At 41.1% G+C, this 18,513-nt stretch overlaps 1 protein-coding gene across 5 annotated transcripts in view; it reads right to left on the bottom strand.

Annotated features, from left to right (window-relative positions):
* Positions 1-320: 320 nt before the first annotated feature.
* The window catches only part of TRAF3IP1 (TRAF3 interacting protein 1), a 29,147-nt gene continuing 10,954 nt past the window's right edge, over positions 321-18,513 (bottom strand). For 2 of the 5 annotated variants that reach the window (XM_053363963.1, XM_053363964.1), the window contains 12 exons: positions 18,302-18,379; positions 16,761-16,836; positions 15,283-15,384; positions 14,495-14,569; positions 13,849-13,869; positions 13,368-13,461; positions 10,688-10,771; positions 9,655-9,772; positions 8,977-9,013; positions 8,414-8,487; positions 5,374-5,597; positions 321-2,778 (listed from right to left, as the gene is read on the bottom strand). In XM_053363963.1, coding sequence (XP_053219938.1) covers positions 2,619-2,778; positions 5,374-5,597; positions 8,414-8,487; positions 8,977-9,013; positions 9,655-9,772; positions 10,688-10,771; positions 13,368-13,461; positions 13,849-13,869; positions 14,495-14,569; positions 15,283-15,384; positions 16,761-16,836; positions 18,302-18,379 — 1,143 coding nt within the window. In that variant the 3' untranslated portion in view covers positions 321-2,618. The remainder of the gene's footprint in view (positions 2,779-5,373; positions 5,598-8,413; positions 8,488-8,976; positions 9,014-9,654; positions 9,773-10,687; positions 10,772-13,367; positions 13,462-13,848; positions 13,870-14,494; positions 14,570-15,282; positions 15,385-16,760; positions 16,837-18,301; positions 18,380-18,513) is intronic. The other 3 variants (XM_053363965.1, XM_053363966.1, XM_053363967.1) reach the window with 3 other exon arrangements.

Below are 18,513 nucleotides of genomic sequence, written 5' to 3'. Positions count from 1 at the left end.
CAGAAAGAATTAAGTTCTTAACCCGAGGTACCACTGCATAAAGTTTATTGCACATATAACTTGTTACGATACAGTTGTACATTTATCCACTCCATGTTTACAGTATCTCCGCTTGAATGGTTACTAGTCTATCTCTATTCTAGTTATTATTCTAGTAAATTTGGTTTTATACTTATAAGACAGTTCGTGGTGTTGTTGTTTTGTTGCATTATTATTATTGTCACCACATTTGATACTTTGTGTATATACTTTGTTTCTATAAACAGTCTTCTTTCTCATTTTATTGGCTTTCAAAAATAACTACAATCCAAACACCACTATTCATAGAAAAAATATGTCATTTAATTATTATATATAAAAAGAAAATAAATTTATAATACAAATTATATTTTAGGCTGTACATTTTTACTCACATACAGAAAATGCTGGATTCTTCTAACACAAACAGTTTTAACCATATATACAGATCCACACTTAAATGTGACGGGATTTTTTCAATGCTGAATTCAGTCCTATATACAATTATATGCATTTTGAAAAGACTGCAGCTGAAAAGAGTTCAGCACTTCTGATGATGCTTTTTAAGACATTTTCCCCAAATTAACTTCTAACATCCCTTTCCAAATATGACAATCATACACTAAGGCTCTGTAGTTACTTTGAAATATATGCAAAAACATTTGTTGTAGTAATTTTGGGATGGCTTCTTTATAAAGGCCTCGGGAACCATTCAGTCAAAAACTCTACTAGACAGCACACAAATCATATACACTCCTCAGTAAGGGCTTAGACTGTTATCCTAAGCTGTGTTATTTATTAGAAGTAAATGTCATTACTTCCAAATGTTTTGATCAGGGTGTCAGACGGATAAAGTGCACACAATTTATTAAATAGCTTGCTAAACTATTGCAACATGGCATTTTTCACCAAGCCTTAAACATTTCTGAGACTTCTCAGTCAGTAAACACAAGGTTTCAAACCATATCCCACATTACGTTTCTCCTGTGCAACATCCAGCAAGCCATACTTAACCCATAAGAAATATAATTTTATGAGAAAATGGAGAGATGGTAGATACGCAAATGGAGAGACCATGAGATTTCTCAAATCCAATCCACCGGGGGCGGGGGGGGGGATGGAAACTTGAATCACATTCACTTAAATAATGGCATAGCTTCAAAAGATTCAGATTATATGTAGTCTGTGTTTATATGACAAAGGGACATCAATAAGCAATGGTCCACAAGCACACACAGCATGGTGTATCCTTACCCGCTTTTGCCAAGCATGACACGCCTCAGGTGTCCTTCCAAGCTTGAAGTAAAGTGGGATGGGAAATTCATGCAGTTGTGCTGTTTCTAAGGCACTCTAAGCACTCTGCAAGTGCAATGCAACGTGAACAAGTCCCAACCCTCTTCATGAATTTGAAGCTGGGAAATCATTACCATGAGGCAGCTGGGCTACACTTCAGAAAGGCTCAAATGCTCCAGAAGATCTGCACAAACACACTATCCCTTTCCTGAACTAAGAAATCAGGAGGAGAGATAGGCTTATATGTGTTGTGTTTGCTTCCAAGGTGCTTGGGACACCCCAGAAGCAGAGGACAACAGCAGAGATTCTTTTGTCTCAAGTGTTGGAGAAGAGCTGGGATTTGTTGCTTCAATATGCCTTGAAGGAGTTCCTAGCACCCTGGAAATGCAATGCAATAGTTAAGTTTCAGGCCTATTCCACAGCTGCATTATTTTTGACTTTGCAATGAGAGGCACTTAAGAACGTCTCCACAACTCAGTATGACATCAGACAGTACTCCGTTAGGCAAGGCTAGAAGCCACAAATATGGTTGATTACCAAGACCATCCAAGATTTATGGGGTCTCCAAGTGCAAGTATTGCAGCTACTCTTCAAAAAAAAATTTGACCCCCCCCCCCAAAAAAAACCCTTCATGCAAAAATGCATACACCCCCTGCTCAAATTCTCTCAGAATGATTTAAAGTAAAAACATACATGACTGGCCATTTAGTTGGAGAAAAAGTACTTAACTACGTAAATAAAGGCAAGTATAATTAACGTGTTCAGATAAACTTATTTTGTTATCTTTCTTATTTGTATGACTTAAGGAAATACAGATAAACCCAATTTTGCTTCTTGATCTGCATGAATTTTTAAATAATTCTTCTTAAAGGGTTTGCCAACAAAAGGTCATATTTCAAGCTACTCCAACAGTAAATTCAAGCTACACCCAAAATTTCATACAATATATTTATATATTGCTCAAAATGCCACACATATACCAGACATGAAGGGTACAAAACCTGATCAGAGTATATTGTTATTAAACAATCCAGGAAAGTGAGCTCTGCTGACAATAGAAAACCTATCACAATATAGGTTAAATATAGCGAATGTTTTGCATTGACTGTTTTTTAAAGCTTTTTACAAACATTGAATAAATGGCAAATTTCACCTACACAATATAAATCTCCCGAGGCCATACACCATCACGTGAATAAGTTTATTTGAAACTGTATTTGCTGCTGTATGCAACAGATTTCTTTCAACACAAAGATTTATTTCTTCTATTTAGAAGAAAATCCCTTCCAGCTCTCATGTTCCATTGTTCACCTCCTTGAGTTGATGTTATGAACCATCTTCTGAATTTTTTCATCATTCTTTAAAACATTGGCCATTTTAGCACAAATCTTATCTTGTTCGTCTTTGATCAACTGATCCAGCTCCGCAAGTTCTACTTTCAATGGTTCCACAACACTGTCTGTAATACTGTTGAGACAAAACACGGAACTTACACAAAAATTCTTGTGAAATCCATTATGGTTAGACAAACACATCTGAAGCAAAGAGAGCAAATGTAAGGGGAGAAACTAAAAGTACATACTACAAACAAACAAACAAACACTCTAATGTTTGCCTATACAGTGGTACCTCGAGTTACATACACTTCAGGTTACATACGCTTCAGGTTACAGACTCCGCTAACCCAGAAATAGTGCTTCGGGTTAAGAACTTTGCTTCAGGATGAGAACAGAAATTGGGCTCCAGCGGCGTGGCAGCAGCAGGAGGACCCATTAACTAAAGTGGTGCTTCAGGTTAAGAACAATTTCAGGTTAAGAACAGACCTCTGGAACGAATTAAGTACTTAACCTGAGGTACCACTGTAGTGGGTAGGGGAAGAGGAGGTCAAGCAGGAGGTTGGAATGAGCTCTGAGAGTTCTACACTCAAATCCCAGTTCAGAGGGGGGAAACCCTCAACTGCTTTTAGGCAAGCATCTTACTCTGTTTACTATTCTGTAAAACAAGAACAGTTGGTATCTGCCTGACAAAGCTGATATGAGCAGGAATGATAGCTATCTTAAGCCTTATCTTACACCTCATCATAGGCAGATACTAATCATAAAGATAGTGTTTATATATAACTTAGCAGGGGTGAGAAACAGCCGCATAACTTTCTTTGTACTACCCACTGTCATTAATACCAGTGGGAAGAGTCAGTGTTGCATTGCGAAAAGGGTGGGGGGGGAGTAGTACTGGGGGCTTTAATACTCTTGTATGAATAGCATTTAGTTAAGTCACAATCTCTAATTAAAGGACTGTCCTGCAGATAAAACAAGATCATCCACATATGCTAACACCCTGAATTCCTTTGAAGGGCTGGGTATTCCAATGGAATGCGGAGTCAAGGACCCCCATCTTGGAGATATTCAGATCACCTCAGAATCTAAGACTGCTTTAGATATCAAACAGTCCAAGGTGATAACTGTCTCTGAGGCTTTGGAACTGTTTTGTAGCCTCAGGAGGGCTTCCAAAGTTTGTTGGTCAGAGTTTTGTTAAGAATGCAATAAAGGGAACATGCTAGGCAGAGAGGAGGCGGGAGGCAGAGAAAGAGAAGTATAGTTTGGTGACTGACAGAGCTACCTTTCCTCTGTTCTATTTGGGTAGTTCTCTAGCTACAAATGCTAGATTAGGAAGATTGGTAAGCATTTTCAGTCTTAGCCCCCCAAATCCTGACAGGTTTCTGCTGACCCACCTATGCCTAGTGCTAACCCACTGACTGCTTTATGGCCCACCTACTGGAATTTATTTATATATAAAGTTTCCAGTCCATCTTTCAGCAGTAACGTTCCATTTGGACAACTGCAATGTACTGTTCATAGGGTTGCCAACAACAACAGCTTAGAAACTCTAGCTAGTGGAGAATGTGGTGATAAGATTGCTAACTGGTACAAGTGTTTTGAGTATATTACACCCTTTCCTTCTTCCAGTGACTTCCAATTTATTTCCATGACCAATTCAAAGTGCTGGCTTTACCTTCTAAACCTCCACACCACTTGGGCCCTCAGCATCTAATGGAACACCTTTTCTCATGTGAACCTACCCAAGCTCCAATAGGATCTATAGAGGCTCTCCTATGAATGTCATCTCATACCAAAGCAGGGAAGGTGGCAAAGAGGGGGCCTTCTTGGTGGTGGCCCCTTCCCTGTATTTGGAAACCTCTCCTTAAAGAGATGTGCCTAACACCTGTTTTAATGTCTTTTCAGCACCAGGCAGTGGCCTTCTTATGCTCCCAGGCCTGTTAACAATTTAATGTTATTTCAGCATCTCCAATTTTAGTTTCTAATCTGCTGGAAATAAGTTTTAGGGGTTTTCATTTTTATATGATTGTGCCAGAGCAGATAACTTGTCCTTTATTGTTGATTGAGTCCAATCACCCAATTTTGAATTGTTGGCATTTTGTATGTTCCAATGTTTATATTGTATGTTACTTAGAGGATCACTGCGTGAGATGACTTGGTAAATATATATAATCAAACAAATGTCCTCTTCGTGTACCGGACAGGTGGAAGGAACTTCCTCACAATTCCCAGTGGAGGCAGCAGCTAGGAAGCTCCTTGGCTCACAACTTTCAGGGGAGGTTGGTTTGAGCAGAGGGCAGGCAGTGCTGCTGTACTCCTTAAACCTCCCTGCCCAACCTCCTTGGAGCTAGAGCTTGGCTGACTGCTCAGCTGGGTGCCAGTCAACACGTAAGTGGTGGGAAGCCTTGTGTTAGGCTGCTGAGTTGCCCACTTGCCTTTAGCTTAATACGGTGACATGACCCCAGAGGCAACAGCACCTGCGCATTTGCTTCTACTACCATGACAATAGACTTAGCTCACACCGTTTAAGTTTGTGGGATTGTTCTAACTCCGCCCATTATATTTTACTGCAGTAGAAGCCTTCACTGCTGGGATACACCTTTCTTGCCCCACCTTCTCCCTCAGCTTGGCCCTCCCAGACCTGATTAGCATCACAAAACTCTATGCATGTTGTTTTGGATTAACCAATTGCGCAGCAACCGTGCAATTTCTCAAATATTCTCACCTTTGTTCTTTCTGTAGGGCCTCTTCAAGTTGTTTATTTTCATTCTGCCACATCTGGAGTTCATTCTTCATGGCATCCACATCTTCCTGAATATAGTCCATGATTTTCCCAAGGGGGAGAGCGCTCCGACAAAGGGCCTGAATGGATCCACGGAACTTCTCAATTTCCTTTGCTACTAGATCTTTCTCTTTTCTCCTTGCTGCTTCTGACAAAAGTGGTCTTTCCTAATTGTTAAAAAAAACACACACAAACAGACTGAAGCGAAGGAACGAGATTGTTGTTTAAGGGGTGAATTAAATATATGGGATAGATTTGAAAACCAAAAGATAAAAATAGAAAAAGGGTGTGTTCTGAGACACATCAATGACACCAATACTAATAATTAAAGATCGCTCACCTTAGCCCAATTCTGCCACTGGAAAATAGTGCAAAGGTCAAGAATGATCTCAAAGATAGCACACTTTCTGTTAAAGCACAGAGATGCAAAAGGACACACAGCCAAAACTACATTATTTGCATTACTGTATGCCCATTAACATTCAAGGCCGATTTAAGATTCTGCTTTTGACTTGTTTGGCTTAGGATGTTATGTTCACTGCCTCTCTTACTATATGACTAAACACCTTACATGCGATCTCCACCAACTAAGTTCTCCAAGCAGAGAACTTCCTGCTCTGGACATGACAAAGATGTAAGAGGGGTGCAACAGGTTTTTCCTCAGTAGCACTAGCTACTACTACCATTACAGGAAATCATTATGATCTGCCAGGACCATATAACACCGGTCTCAAAGGATCTACACTGGCTCCCAGTAAGTTTCTGAGTGCAATTAAAGGTGTTGGTGCTGACCTTTCAAGCCCTAGACGGCCTCGGCCCAGTACACCTGAAGGAGCGTCTCCACTCCCATCATTCAGCCCAGACACTGAGGTCCAGTTCCAAGGGCCTTCTGGCGGTTCCCCCACTGTGAGAAGCGAAGCTACAGGGAACCAGGTAGAGGGCCTTCTCAGCAGTGGTGCCCGTCCTGTGAAATGCCCTCCCATCAGCTGTTAAGAAAATTAAAATCTATCTGACTTTTAGAAGATATCTGAAGGCAGCCCTGTACAGGGAAGCTTTTAAGGATTGAGGTTTTTTGTGTTTGAATATTTTGTTAGAAGCTACACAATGGCTGTGGCAACCCAGTCAGAGGGATGGCATATACATATAATAATAATAATAATAATAATAATAATAATAATAGATTCTTATGCCATTCTTTCTTCAAGGAGTTAAGGACGGCATAAACTACTCCTCTCATCCATCCATCCAGGTCAAAATCCTGGGGAAAATCTATCCAAAATCTATCCACACCAGCACACAGGGAGATTCAGTGATGCAACAATGAAGTACAGTCGTACCTTGGTTGTCGAACGGAATCCGTTCCGGAAGTCCGTTCAACTTCCCAAAACGTTCAACCAAGGTGCGGCTTCCAATTGGCTGCAGGAGCTTCCTGCACGCAATCGGAAGCCGCAGAAGCTGCGTCGGACGTTCGGCTTCCAAAGAACGTTAGCAAACCACAACACTCACTTCCGGGTGTGCGGCATTCGGGAGCCAAAACGTTCAAGTCGCAAGGCGTTTGGGATCCAAGGTACGACTGTGCTTATGTACACATTTCAACAAATAATAAAGATATAATGAATGTGGGTAAAAAGTAACAGGTTGTGGGGCATAAGTACGATGCAGCCTGCAACAGAAGGTATATGTCTGCAGACAGGATGTGTATGCAGTGAAGAGGGAGCTGTGCTTTTGAGGCTAGTTCTCTTGGACCTGCCTGAGGAAAGGATTGTGTCCAAAAGAACCATGATTGGTTCTCTCCCAGTGTGACTTGCTGTGTTTGGGAACTGCCTTGTGGGTTAGGATGGATTCATTTGGGTTTGTAACTTGAGGCCACAGCATGTTCGGCAGCAGAGTTATGCAGAACCAAAACTCAACAAAGAATATTGAAGTCAGTTTGTCACTTGATGACAGCAATGGTTGTTTGGCTATCAAACAGTAGCAACCAACAGGAGCTGTTGATCAGGCTTCTCAATGCTGCACATTGCTGCCAGTTACCAGGAGGGAGGGAAAAGGCAGTAGGGAGCTTAGCAGTGGCACAGCAACAGAGCCAATCTGACACCCCTGCTGCTGTGCCAAGCTCTCTGCGGCCTCGTCTCTCCCCTTCTCTGCAACATGCGATGCTGGGAAAAGAGATCAGCGGTGCAGCCCAGCCCACACTGCCATTAACCCAACACCGCTGGTGGGGTTTCTTATGATCTTCTTATTGCAGGCTCAACAAGTCTGTTGTTAGGAAGCACAGGATAATGGGCAGATTCTTCCAAGAGCATAGCAGATGCACACATGACTTGTGCTAGAGGTTTGCTGGAGTGATGAGGGAAGTAAAGTGCTCCTGGTTGTATTGAACCAGACAGCCTTTAACATACGTGCTTCATAAAACGTGACGGTGTCTGCTAGGTGTTTTTATTTTATAGTAAAGGTACCCCTGCCCGTACGGGCCAGTCGTGTTCAACTCTAGGGTTGTGCACCCATCTCACTTAAGAGGCCGGGGGCCAGCGCTGTCCGGAGACACTTCCAGGTCACGTGGCCAGCGTGACGAAGCTGCTCTGGCGAGCCAGCACCAGTGCCGCACACGGAAACACCGTTTACCTTCCCGCTATAAAGCGGTACCTATTTATCTACTTGCACCCGGGGGTGCTTTCGAACTGCTAGGTGGGCAGGAGCTGGGACCGAATGACGGGAGCTCACCCTGCCACGGGGATTCAAACCGCCAACCATACGATCGGCAAGTCCTAGGCGCTGAGGTTTTACCCACAGTGCCACCTGCGTCCCACTTTTATTTTATTTTATAAGAGGTTACTAAAAATGTTCCTTCTTTGGAAATCTGTTGACATTAGTTTAACTTTGTAGGATACAGAGCAATGCAACATTGAAAAAGAGGTTGGAATGAAAACACTGAAGAATAAGCAACTAAGAACACTCAATTCTTTGAGGTTTATTGCATGATTACCTTCTCAGCAGATTTTGGCAACTGGGACAATTCATAATCTTTCTTTGTTTCCAATATTCTTTTGACAAGCCCACCTGTTGAAGATTAAAAATTATAGTTCTTAACTGCAAAAGACCTCTCTAAAAAGGCAAAAAAAGTGCTTATAGTGGCTTAGTTTTGGTTCATGCACCCAACTAGTTTCTTCTGTATAGAACATTGAAATGAAACATACTTTCTGAAACTCATATAATGTACTTACGGCCACTAAGGTATAATAAAAGTCAGCAAGAGAAGGAATCATATTTTTAATTGGATTACAATCATTGGATCTATCGAAGACCTGACAAGTGTCAAAATCATTGTACTTGTGCCAAGTTTCATTAAGAACAAGGAACAAAAAGGATGGAAAGGGATTTTGAAGTTATCTCAAGTCAAAGCAAGTAGTTGACTAGAAAGCATGAATTGGACTGCATACGCATTGAATCTTGAAAGGAAGAACAAGGATATAGGAAGTGACAAGTTATGAGGGACTTAATCACAAACAAGCAAGTAAAGAAAAACCTTAAGAAAATAAAAAGACTTGCCATGCTTCTCATCTTCTTCCAACTCTACTGTTGCCTCCTGAACAATAGAAATCAAAGGGAAGTTAATAACTCAAAACTAGACAAGTAAGGAGACAATAATACTTGAGAGCGGACCGTTCATTTTCTCTCTGTTCTAAGAATAGCGACTGCCTCCCCGCCACCTTACCACCAAAAAACACCCACTGATCTGCCAACTTGAGAACTGTATTTTACAATTCTATCATCCGTCCCTGTAAAATAAAAAGGGAGCTCAATTGTACAACTTGGAGCATGGACCAATCAAGATGACATGTGGTTTGACTATCAACAGGATTTGCGCCAGATCCTCGTAATATAAAATACAGAGGGGGAGGGGGTTCCACAGCAGCCGTTCTAAGGTAATCAGGGGCACCTCGTGCTCTGGCAAAATTATGAAATGGAAGCAAGGGCTTTAGGCTTCTAGGCTGCCTGTAACTGTTAATTCACTGTTCCTCTCCTTAATCATACACTATGACAACACAAACTTCCTAATGGGGCTGGAGGGTGCTTCCAGCTTAGACTCACTTCCATTCATCATGCTTCAATATCAAGCATAAAGCATGCCACTGGAACTCTATTCAGAAAGAGACAAAAGGAAGCAGCAGACACCACAAAGTTAATGCTTGGTTCACATCTGTATGAGAAAATGTATTAACCGACCGTTGCCATTTCTGCCATTTCAGGCAGATGCAGTGCTGCCTCCACAACAAACTGATCGTCATCTTCTTCCTCCTCTTTGTCTATAATGACATTTGTCACTATTTTGGCACTGCCATTTCTAAAAGAAAGAACAGGACTATACTTCAGGCATGGTGTTACAAGTGATCATTCAAGGCAGAAAATACTGTAGAATCCTTTTTTAAAAGAAAAAGGTGTATTCAGTCCTGTCTAAAGATAAAAAGGTTTTGGGAATTTTCAAGCTATTTACCACCATAAAGATGGCAAGTTGGGTGAGGGGTGGAACTGAAATGTACACAACATTTACTTTTAGTTGGATCCACACCGAAAACTATGGGACCAGCAGGTAACGTTTAACTTAAATCTCATTTATTCTAATGTGACTAAAGCGTAACTCAAAACTGGATCTAACCTGTACATACTTTAAGAACACAAGATGTATTATTTTTAACTTACCAGATCAGAAATTTGTACAGTTTAGTATTACAATTTTTAAAGTTCCACTGATTTATGAGCAGAGCAGTTGTGTGTGGTTGTAAAATAATCTGTGGCACAAGAACTGCAAAACCCAAAGCCCTGCTCATCTGATGCTAGTCAGGGCAGAAAGCTGGGGAAGGTGGGGGACACACAGAGAAAAGTCTACATTATCTTATGGCCACTTCCCAAAAAATGTGGAAAAATATGAAAATGAAAACTATTGACAATATTGTAAACAAGATAAAGGTTTTCTTCTCTGAGCTTAGAAACACTTATGTTTCTCAACATTCTAATGCAGAAACAGGAGAGACTCAAGAGTATGCCATCATCATGGATGCTGTAGGACTGCAGTCTAATTTGCTGTAACTATCACATTTCTGCATTTATGAATATACCACATCAATAGGAAAAATTGTGTCGAGGACAATTTTCTAGTCTTCTAAAGGCCTAGAAAGATTAACACACACTTGACTTCACATTTGATAATAAAACAAACTATAGAACAATACTTCAGCAGAAATATAAAATATTTCCTGACCTCTCTGGTGCTAAAACCTCTGCACTTTCTTGGCGTTTTATCCGGGGCGGAGCTGGCCTTGCACTGCTGGGTCGTGGAAGTCTTCTGTAAAGGGAGGTAAAGAGCATTTCCTTTCTTAACACAAATCAGTGTGTGAAACCACTTATTTTGAGCAATTTGCAAAAATCTTATCAAGCACTGGCATGCCTTCATTAATAAAGAATATACAATGCAATTAAAGAATTGTTTAATTCTTAATTCATTGTATTCTAATCAGAACACAAGGAGATTCAAAGCCAGACCCCCCCTTCCCCCCCAAATCCAGCCAAAGTACAGTACAGTACCCTGATTTCAATGCCAAACAGTAAAACACATATTTCACTTCTACTGAAATCAACGGAATTGAAATACCGTATTTTTCGCCCTATAGGACGCACTTTTCCCCCTCCAAAAATGAAGGGGAAATCTGGGTGCGTCCTATGGGGCGAATGCAGGCTTTCACTGAAGCTTGGAGAGCAAGAGGGGTCGGTGCGCACCGACCCCTCTCGCTCTCCAGGCTTCAGGAAGACATCCGCAGCCTAGGCAGCCCTGCGGGAGGTCCCGCAGGGATGTCTAGGCTGCGGATAGCAGCCTGCTTCCCGGAGCGTTGGGCGCCCTGAAAGCAGAGCGCCCGGTGCTTCGGAAACACATCCACAGCCTAGGCAGCCCTGCGGGAGGTCCCCGCAGGGCTTCCCATGTTGCGGATAGCAGCCTGCCGCCTGGCGGGTGAGGCGCCCTGAAGCAGAGCGCCCCGCACGCCGGGCATACATCCGCAGCGTGGGGAGCCCTGCAGGAGTTCCCCGCAGGGCTCCCCACGCTGCAGATAGCAGCCTGCTGCCCAGTGGGCAGGGCACCCTGAAGCAGAGCGCCCCTCGCACCGGGCAGACATCGGCCAGCCCCACAAGCTCGGGGGACAGCAGGGAGGCGCAGCGCCGCCATCCCGCTGTTCCTCGACCTGGTTCGGTTTCCCCGACCTGCTTTTGCGGGGGAAATAAAGGGGAAAAAATTTCCTTTATTCCCCCCCCCCCAAAAAAAACTAGGTGCGTCCTATGGGACGGAGCGTCCTATGGGATGAAAAATACGGTATATTTCATTTTGATTGAACAATGCTGATTGGCTGTACAATGCTGTACATAAATGACTGAAGGGATATAACAAATTAACCCGAGGCCGATCTTTTCCTGCTGAATGCAACTTGCATAATTTAATAAGCTTAATATTAATAATGCAAATCAACATTTTCCCCAAGTAGTAGTGATGGCCATGAAATTGGACGGCTTCTAAAGAGGATGAAACAGACTTAGGGAGGATAAAGCAATCAATGGCTACAAGGTCCAATGGGTATGTTCTAGGCCCACATGCAGAGAAGGAAGAGTAAGTCTCTGAAGGACAGTTGCCCTTGTGCCCTGATTTGGACGCAGGCTCTCCCGTTCACTACAACAAAGGACGCCATGCCAGAAGGTACTGCTATATTGGGGAAGACGACCTTTTAAATTGGATTACATCTAAAGAGGTAAGAGCTCAAATGTTTCTAATCTGAAATTTATGTATTACAGTTAATTTTACTCTTTGTTGTTTCTATTCAGGCATAATATTGCATATTAGAATAAGTGCCACAAACTTTAAAGATAAAACAGTAGAAAACAACACTTAGGAGTAAGTCGTATTTCAGCAACATTGTGGTCCTGTGCAGGTGTTACATTGATTCCTTGAAAACCATTGTTTGTAAATTAGGAGTTTTGGAGACATACATTCCCACTCCATAGCAAATTTCCATTGTTGTGTGCTATTGGTCCTATTGACACTTTATAAACATATACACATGACACTAACCACAGTTTACTCCTAAATTGGTTTTCTTGTAACTACAATCTAAAATTCGGAAGAATTCAAACCATGGGTTCAAATTGTGGTTTATGATTAACAACAACCAAGGTTAGCAACGCTAAAGGGCTCTTGGGATCCCTTCCAACTCTACAGTTCTATTATTCTCAGGCTAGCATTTGTGCACTTGCAATTCTAAACCATGTTTAACGCCAACAAGGGCAGGGGGGAAATTATTCTGGGGGAAGGGGGGAAAGGAAGCCGGGAACTCTTAGCTACCTCTTAATTAGCAAATCACAGTTTACTGAGTAATACAGTCATACCTCGAGTTGAATGTGCTTCAGGTTCAGCGCGTTCGAGTTGCGCTCCATGGCAACCCGGCAGTAACGGAGCGCGTTACTTCCGAGTTTCGCTGCTTGCGCATGCGCTCAAAATGACATCACGCACATGCACGGAAGCGGCGAAATGCGACCCGCTCGTGCGCAGACGCGCCTTGCGTTCCATTCGGGATGCAAACAGGGCTCCGGAACGGATCCCATTCACATCCCGAGGTACCACTGTATTACAGTTTGATCAGAGCTTTTACAATTTCATAGGCTTTGATGAATTTCCTGATTATGGTCAATTTACTATCTAATGTGTCATCAAGCCATTGTCAGTTTAAATTCATGGGGTTACAATCCAAACCATAAGTAAGTTTACACACCACTGACTTAAATTAATGAATTAATAATGTTCAAATCCTTCTAACTGAAATAAGTAGCATTTAAGTGCATAACTTAAACTGGATTGTACCCCAAATTTTTAGTCTTTAATAAAAGGGAAGATACAGACATACCTTTGGGTGACTTGAGGAGGAAGCTCATTAGTAATTTCACTATTTTCAGAAACAACAATTTTTTCAGGGGCAGCAGTGTTCAAAACATCTCCTTCTATGAAACAAAACAGTCTGTCATTTTGAAAACTGTATAAATACCAAATGCTGGTAACATATATAAATTTAATAAATAATAATAATTTCTTTTCTAATACTGAAATAAGCAGAACTTCCCCTCCCAGCACACACAGATGCCATTATTATGCTGCAGAGATAAATTCAGTATTTCATATGAAACAAAGGCCAATTGGCAATCTATTTCTCCTTTACTGCTTATGTGACATTTATTGTATTCCAATGTAAAAACAAATTAACATTAGATTAATAGCCATATACCAATATGAAAAAGCTGTCTCTTTCCAAGCTCTACTTCACCATAGTTAAAATTCTCTTAAATTTTTTTAAAAAATGATTATGTGTTAAAATTCAGCATAATTTTTACCTGCATCACTGGATGAGTCACCTGCAACATAAATACATACTAATTATTCCTCATGCTTAGGAACAATTAAAAATTGGATTAGACACTCCACTGTTTTTATGCAGGACAGCAACACAAAACACTCTTCTTGATTACTGGATTGTTGCCGTACATCTACTAGAAAGGTAGGCTCACATTCTGTGAGGTCAGGGTGTACGATTCAGGGAGTGGAGCAGGAAAATGCAAACACACATCAAACACAACATGTTTCCCTCAGTTTGTCCTGGGATGCCATATTTTCACCCTAGGGAAAAAACAGCAAAATTGCTCCAGGCAGCAAGCTATTAATTAGTAATAGCTGCTTTCGACCTTATCAGTCTCTATTTCTTCTTCAGAGAAAAAAACTATGTTGAAAAGAGTCTATTCTTTACAACAAATATGGCAGGGGAATCAAAAATTCCAAATCTATTGTGATAATTATGTCTGGTAAGCTAATACTTTAACTATCAGTCTCTTCAAGTTACACCCTGGAAGGCGTTGACATGGAAGAGAATTTTTTAAAAAGAGGTTAAAACAAAACATGAAGCTCTACGGTGCAAAGAAACAATGGCTCTGAAAAGATAACCTTCCAAAGAGCGCACTGAAAAGTGCCTACTGTTTTGCTTACCTCTCTGTTTTATTGCAATTTCTGGCTCAGCTTTTCCATGTAAAACAGTTGCCGGTTTTTCATCTGCAAGTGTAGCTGCAATGATATTAGTTCCCATTAATATTCCTAGCATAAAAGTTTGTGGTAGGAAGCCATGAGACAATACAGGTTTTCACCCTCCATCCTCTTAAAAACTCTCCTAGACATATTTGCCAAAAGTTCTGGAAACCCAAAAACTACAGTTCCAGTTTCTAGGCTGATAGTTCAGGACAGAATACCCTTCCCAATTCCCTCTCATCAGAGGCAGGAGAAGAAAATTTACTGGGATATTCAGGAAAGGAGCTGGCAAATTTTCCATTTAACAATCATGTCTCTGCTACGGAAGGCAGTAGCATTTGGGGAGTCCCCAATGATTTGCCACTTACAAGGTTGGCGAACTCCTGCCCTAAACGTATTAGCAATTCTTGCCATTAAAGATTGGTAATAATACTTATCATGTAGCTCTTTCCAACATTGCAGGGCACGTCAGTATTATCATCCTATACTGAAGATAAGTGACTGAATCTGAATGAGACTCACCCAGTGAGATCTAAATAGACACATGGTTTGCAATAGGGACTTTTTGATGTGTAGCACAGTGTCTTAGTGACTAAAGTACATCAGCTCTCTTGGATTCAAAAGCACTTCATCAACACACTGTATGTTGATTTGATACGTGGTAAAACAAAAGCTGTAATTATAGCACTTATAAAAAACTGACATCTAGTTAGTGCTCAAAGACGAAGCAAGTGAGCTTTGCCTTTTCTTACCTGGCTCTTGTGCTGTAATAACTGGCTCAATTTTCTGTTTTAACATGTTAGCTGTTCTTTCAATTGCACCACTAGATACACTTTTACTAGTTTCCTTTCGCCCTGACATGAGAGAATTCACAGAGAAATGTGTACTATATGCTATTAGGATCATTTAGACATGTTTAGATTTGGCAGTTATGCAGACACTTCATCGAGATCTTCACCACAATGTTACCTAGCCGATTTATCAAATGGCTGTGCTACTACTTCTTCAAACTATCAAACCTGTACACTGACAGATATCTCCTGCTACAACATCAGCAGCTCATACTATAACCTTTGAAACACTAAAATATGCAGAGACCTGATAAAGACACGGGGGGAAACCATAGTTTCCTGCTATGTGAATGAGTCGGCTCCCTCCTCCCCTATCCTTCTCTTTCACATACCAGAAAGAAGATTGCAAATTTCCACTTCTTACTTTAAAGTACATGTCCCTGTGATGCATGACCTTTTCTGTTCATGTAGATTTCCCTTGCAATTAAGAACCTTGATCTTCCAGGGTCATAAATCACATGGCAAGCCTCCCGTGTAGCAGTTCCTTGCTGTGGAGGTTACAGCTGAACTCAAGAACAGCTGACAAGAGCAGCATAAGGACTGGGATGGGGCTAAGAGAAAGGCCTTGCATCTCCTTTGCACTCATGTCGTCCATGCAACTCATACAGGTGTGAAAATGAAATTGTACGCAGGCTGCTTAAGTAGTGTGGGCCATGGCTGAAAGCTCTGTGAAGTTTATTGTTGTTGTGGATCATTAACTCCTCGTAATTATTAGACTGTTATGTTTATGCAATTGTTCTAATTACGTTATATACATGTTAACTGAAGTTTTGTGTTTTAAAATATGTGAGATCTCACACCCCTTTCTTATATGTTTAAGTACTTTACCTCACGGGGTCCTACTGACCCCAAATGACTTCTCTGTAACGTAAAGGTACTTTACTTTTATAGCTTTTTATTTTATAGTACTTTATAATTCCAGCTTTCTTAGGGTACACTTGATCCCAAAACCAGACTGATACAGTTACAGTCGTACCTTGGAATTCGAACAGCTTAGTTGCCAAATGTTTTGGTTCCCAAACGATAAAAAACCGGAAGTGATTGTTCTAGTTTTCAAACGTTCTTTTGGAAGCTGAACTTCCTGCAGCCAATCGGAAGCCATGCCTTGGAAGTTGAACATTTTGGAAGTCAAACAGACTTCCGGAACAGATTCTGTTCAACTTCCAAGGTACATCTGTATTCATGTTACAAAGAATTGTAGTTAGTTAAAAACTAAAAGCAGAAGCTTCCAGCTCCTCTGGCACACAAAAGAGAAGCACTTGTTCATGTAGTGGGAAACCGTGGCTTCCTTTGTGCCTTAGGTGGACTGTAGATTATGAAGTGCCACAAATACAGGAATTCTCAGGAAAGAATGAAACAAAAAGACTTGTTTTGGCTACCTTCACCAACAGGTTTGGCTCGTTGTCTTGGTCCCTTTGTTGAATGTTGCCTTGATAATCTTGCTGCGTTTTCACTCTTGAAAAAATATACAAAGCACGCAATTTAAAAAGGCACATCTCACAATTTTTCAGTCTACTGAAGTTTTCCACACTTTCAGAGTAAGCAAGATTCACCACTAGTGCTGAAGGAGCCTGGTGCCTTTATCTTTTGTGGCAATCCATTTTGCTACTATTTTTGGGAGAAAGCAGGGTTGGGGTGTGTGGATTCCATAAATTCCCCTACCCCATTAATTTGAGCACTGGTGTAAACACTGTGGTCAGAGCAGCTGCTCCTCCCTATTGGTAAGGAAGGAGGTGATGATAAAGAGATGGCATATTTTATATTTATACACACACACTTTTCTTAAAGAAGAAGAAGATAAATAGGAGAAGCTCCCAGAAGGAGTGATATAGCGGGAAAGGAGCACAAGGCATCTGTATTTGTAACAGTTCTGTTTTGGGAGATACCGCTTGTTATTTGGCACTGAAATTTCCTCTCTTACGTAACTATTAAAACTTTTGTCTTTACCTCTGGTCACCTCAGTAAAAGTGTAAGTATGGGAATTTCTCTAGAACCCATTTCCTACCCATCTCTTCAACTATGCACCAAACAATGAACTGGAGTTGAATCCCTTGTGACATTTCATCTCCACTACAAATTTCATTCAAGCCCAGAAGCCCATAGACTTGAGGTGAAGATGCATCACACAATTTTGGAATATGAAAAAACATTGGGAGCATTTTTCAGAAGTAAAATGCTAACATTTAACAAAAAAATGGAACAGGCACCAGGTTTACTTAACCAATAACACAATTCTAAAAAGGTTACGTTGTGATTTCTTTGTAATATGTTTTTCTCTGACCACAGCATGAATCATTAAAATCAGGAAGACTATTAGAAACAGGAATAGTTAAACAAGCTCCCTTTTCCCTTGAGTGGACACCTCAGCCCCATCAAGGGTTTCTGACTGTAAAGCATCTTCCTTTGGATTCATTCACATGCCAAACCATCAACTGTGTCACCCAGCAGTAGCCACTGCATCAGGCTGCGGCAGAGGGGAGAGGGCAAGCAGGACCCCTTCATTTACTCTGGCCAGAGACCAGTTTCTCTTCACTCTGTCTCTCACTGAACAGGTCCCATCTCAGCTGAACGTTCTAAGAACTCTGTAAATAAGAACTGGTGCCTGAGTTTGGTTTTTTCCCTTCTTCTCCCTTTGGTACTGTGTCATTTAGTTGCAGGTCTAAGAGCAGGGATGGTCTTTTTTTACTGATCAGTAGTTTGCTCTGGGAGCCTTTTTGACAGAGGAGTGGGGTATAAATGCTGTATACAGATAAATAAAACAAGGTTTGTTCATGCAATGTCAAACCAAATATGTTAATAAAATAAGTAAGTTTTTAAATAGCTTTAATATTTTGAAATCACAAGCTGATTTTCACTTGTACTGAGTACAGAATTGAAACATTTGAACTGCTTTGCAAAATGCGTATACTTGATTACTTACTTCTTTCTCTGGCTCAGCTTTATCTTTTACAGATCGTTCCAACGGTTTTTTAGTTACATTCTCCTCTGATCCTGTAAGCTACAGAAAAATATTTATACTGAACTTTTGCAATGGTTAGTAGGAGCTAATTATGCAAATTATGCTAAGCCAAATGAGAACATGAGGATTCTTAGACAGGAGACTGAGTGTCCTACTCTCCTCCCTTGGTCCTC

Source organism: Podarcis raffonei, chromosome 1 (genome assembly GCF_027172205.1).
Source record: "Podarcis raffonei isolate rPodRaf1 chromosome 1, rPodRaf1.pri, whole genome shotgun sequence".
Lineage (NCBI taxonomy): Eukaryota > Metazoa > Chordata > Lepidosauria > Squamata > Lacertidae > Podarcis > Podarcis raffonei.
The sequence above is the reverse complement of the archived record's forward strand: the minus strand, read 5'-3'. Positions and strand labels throughout refer to the sequence as shown.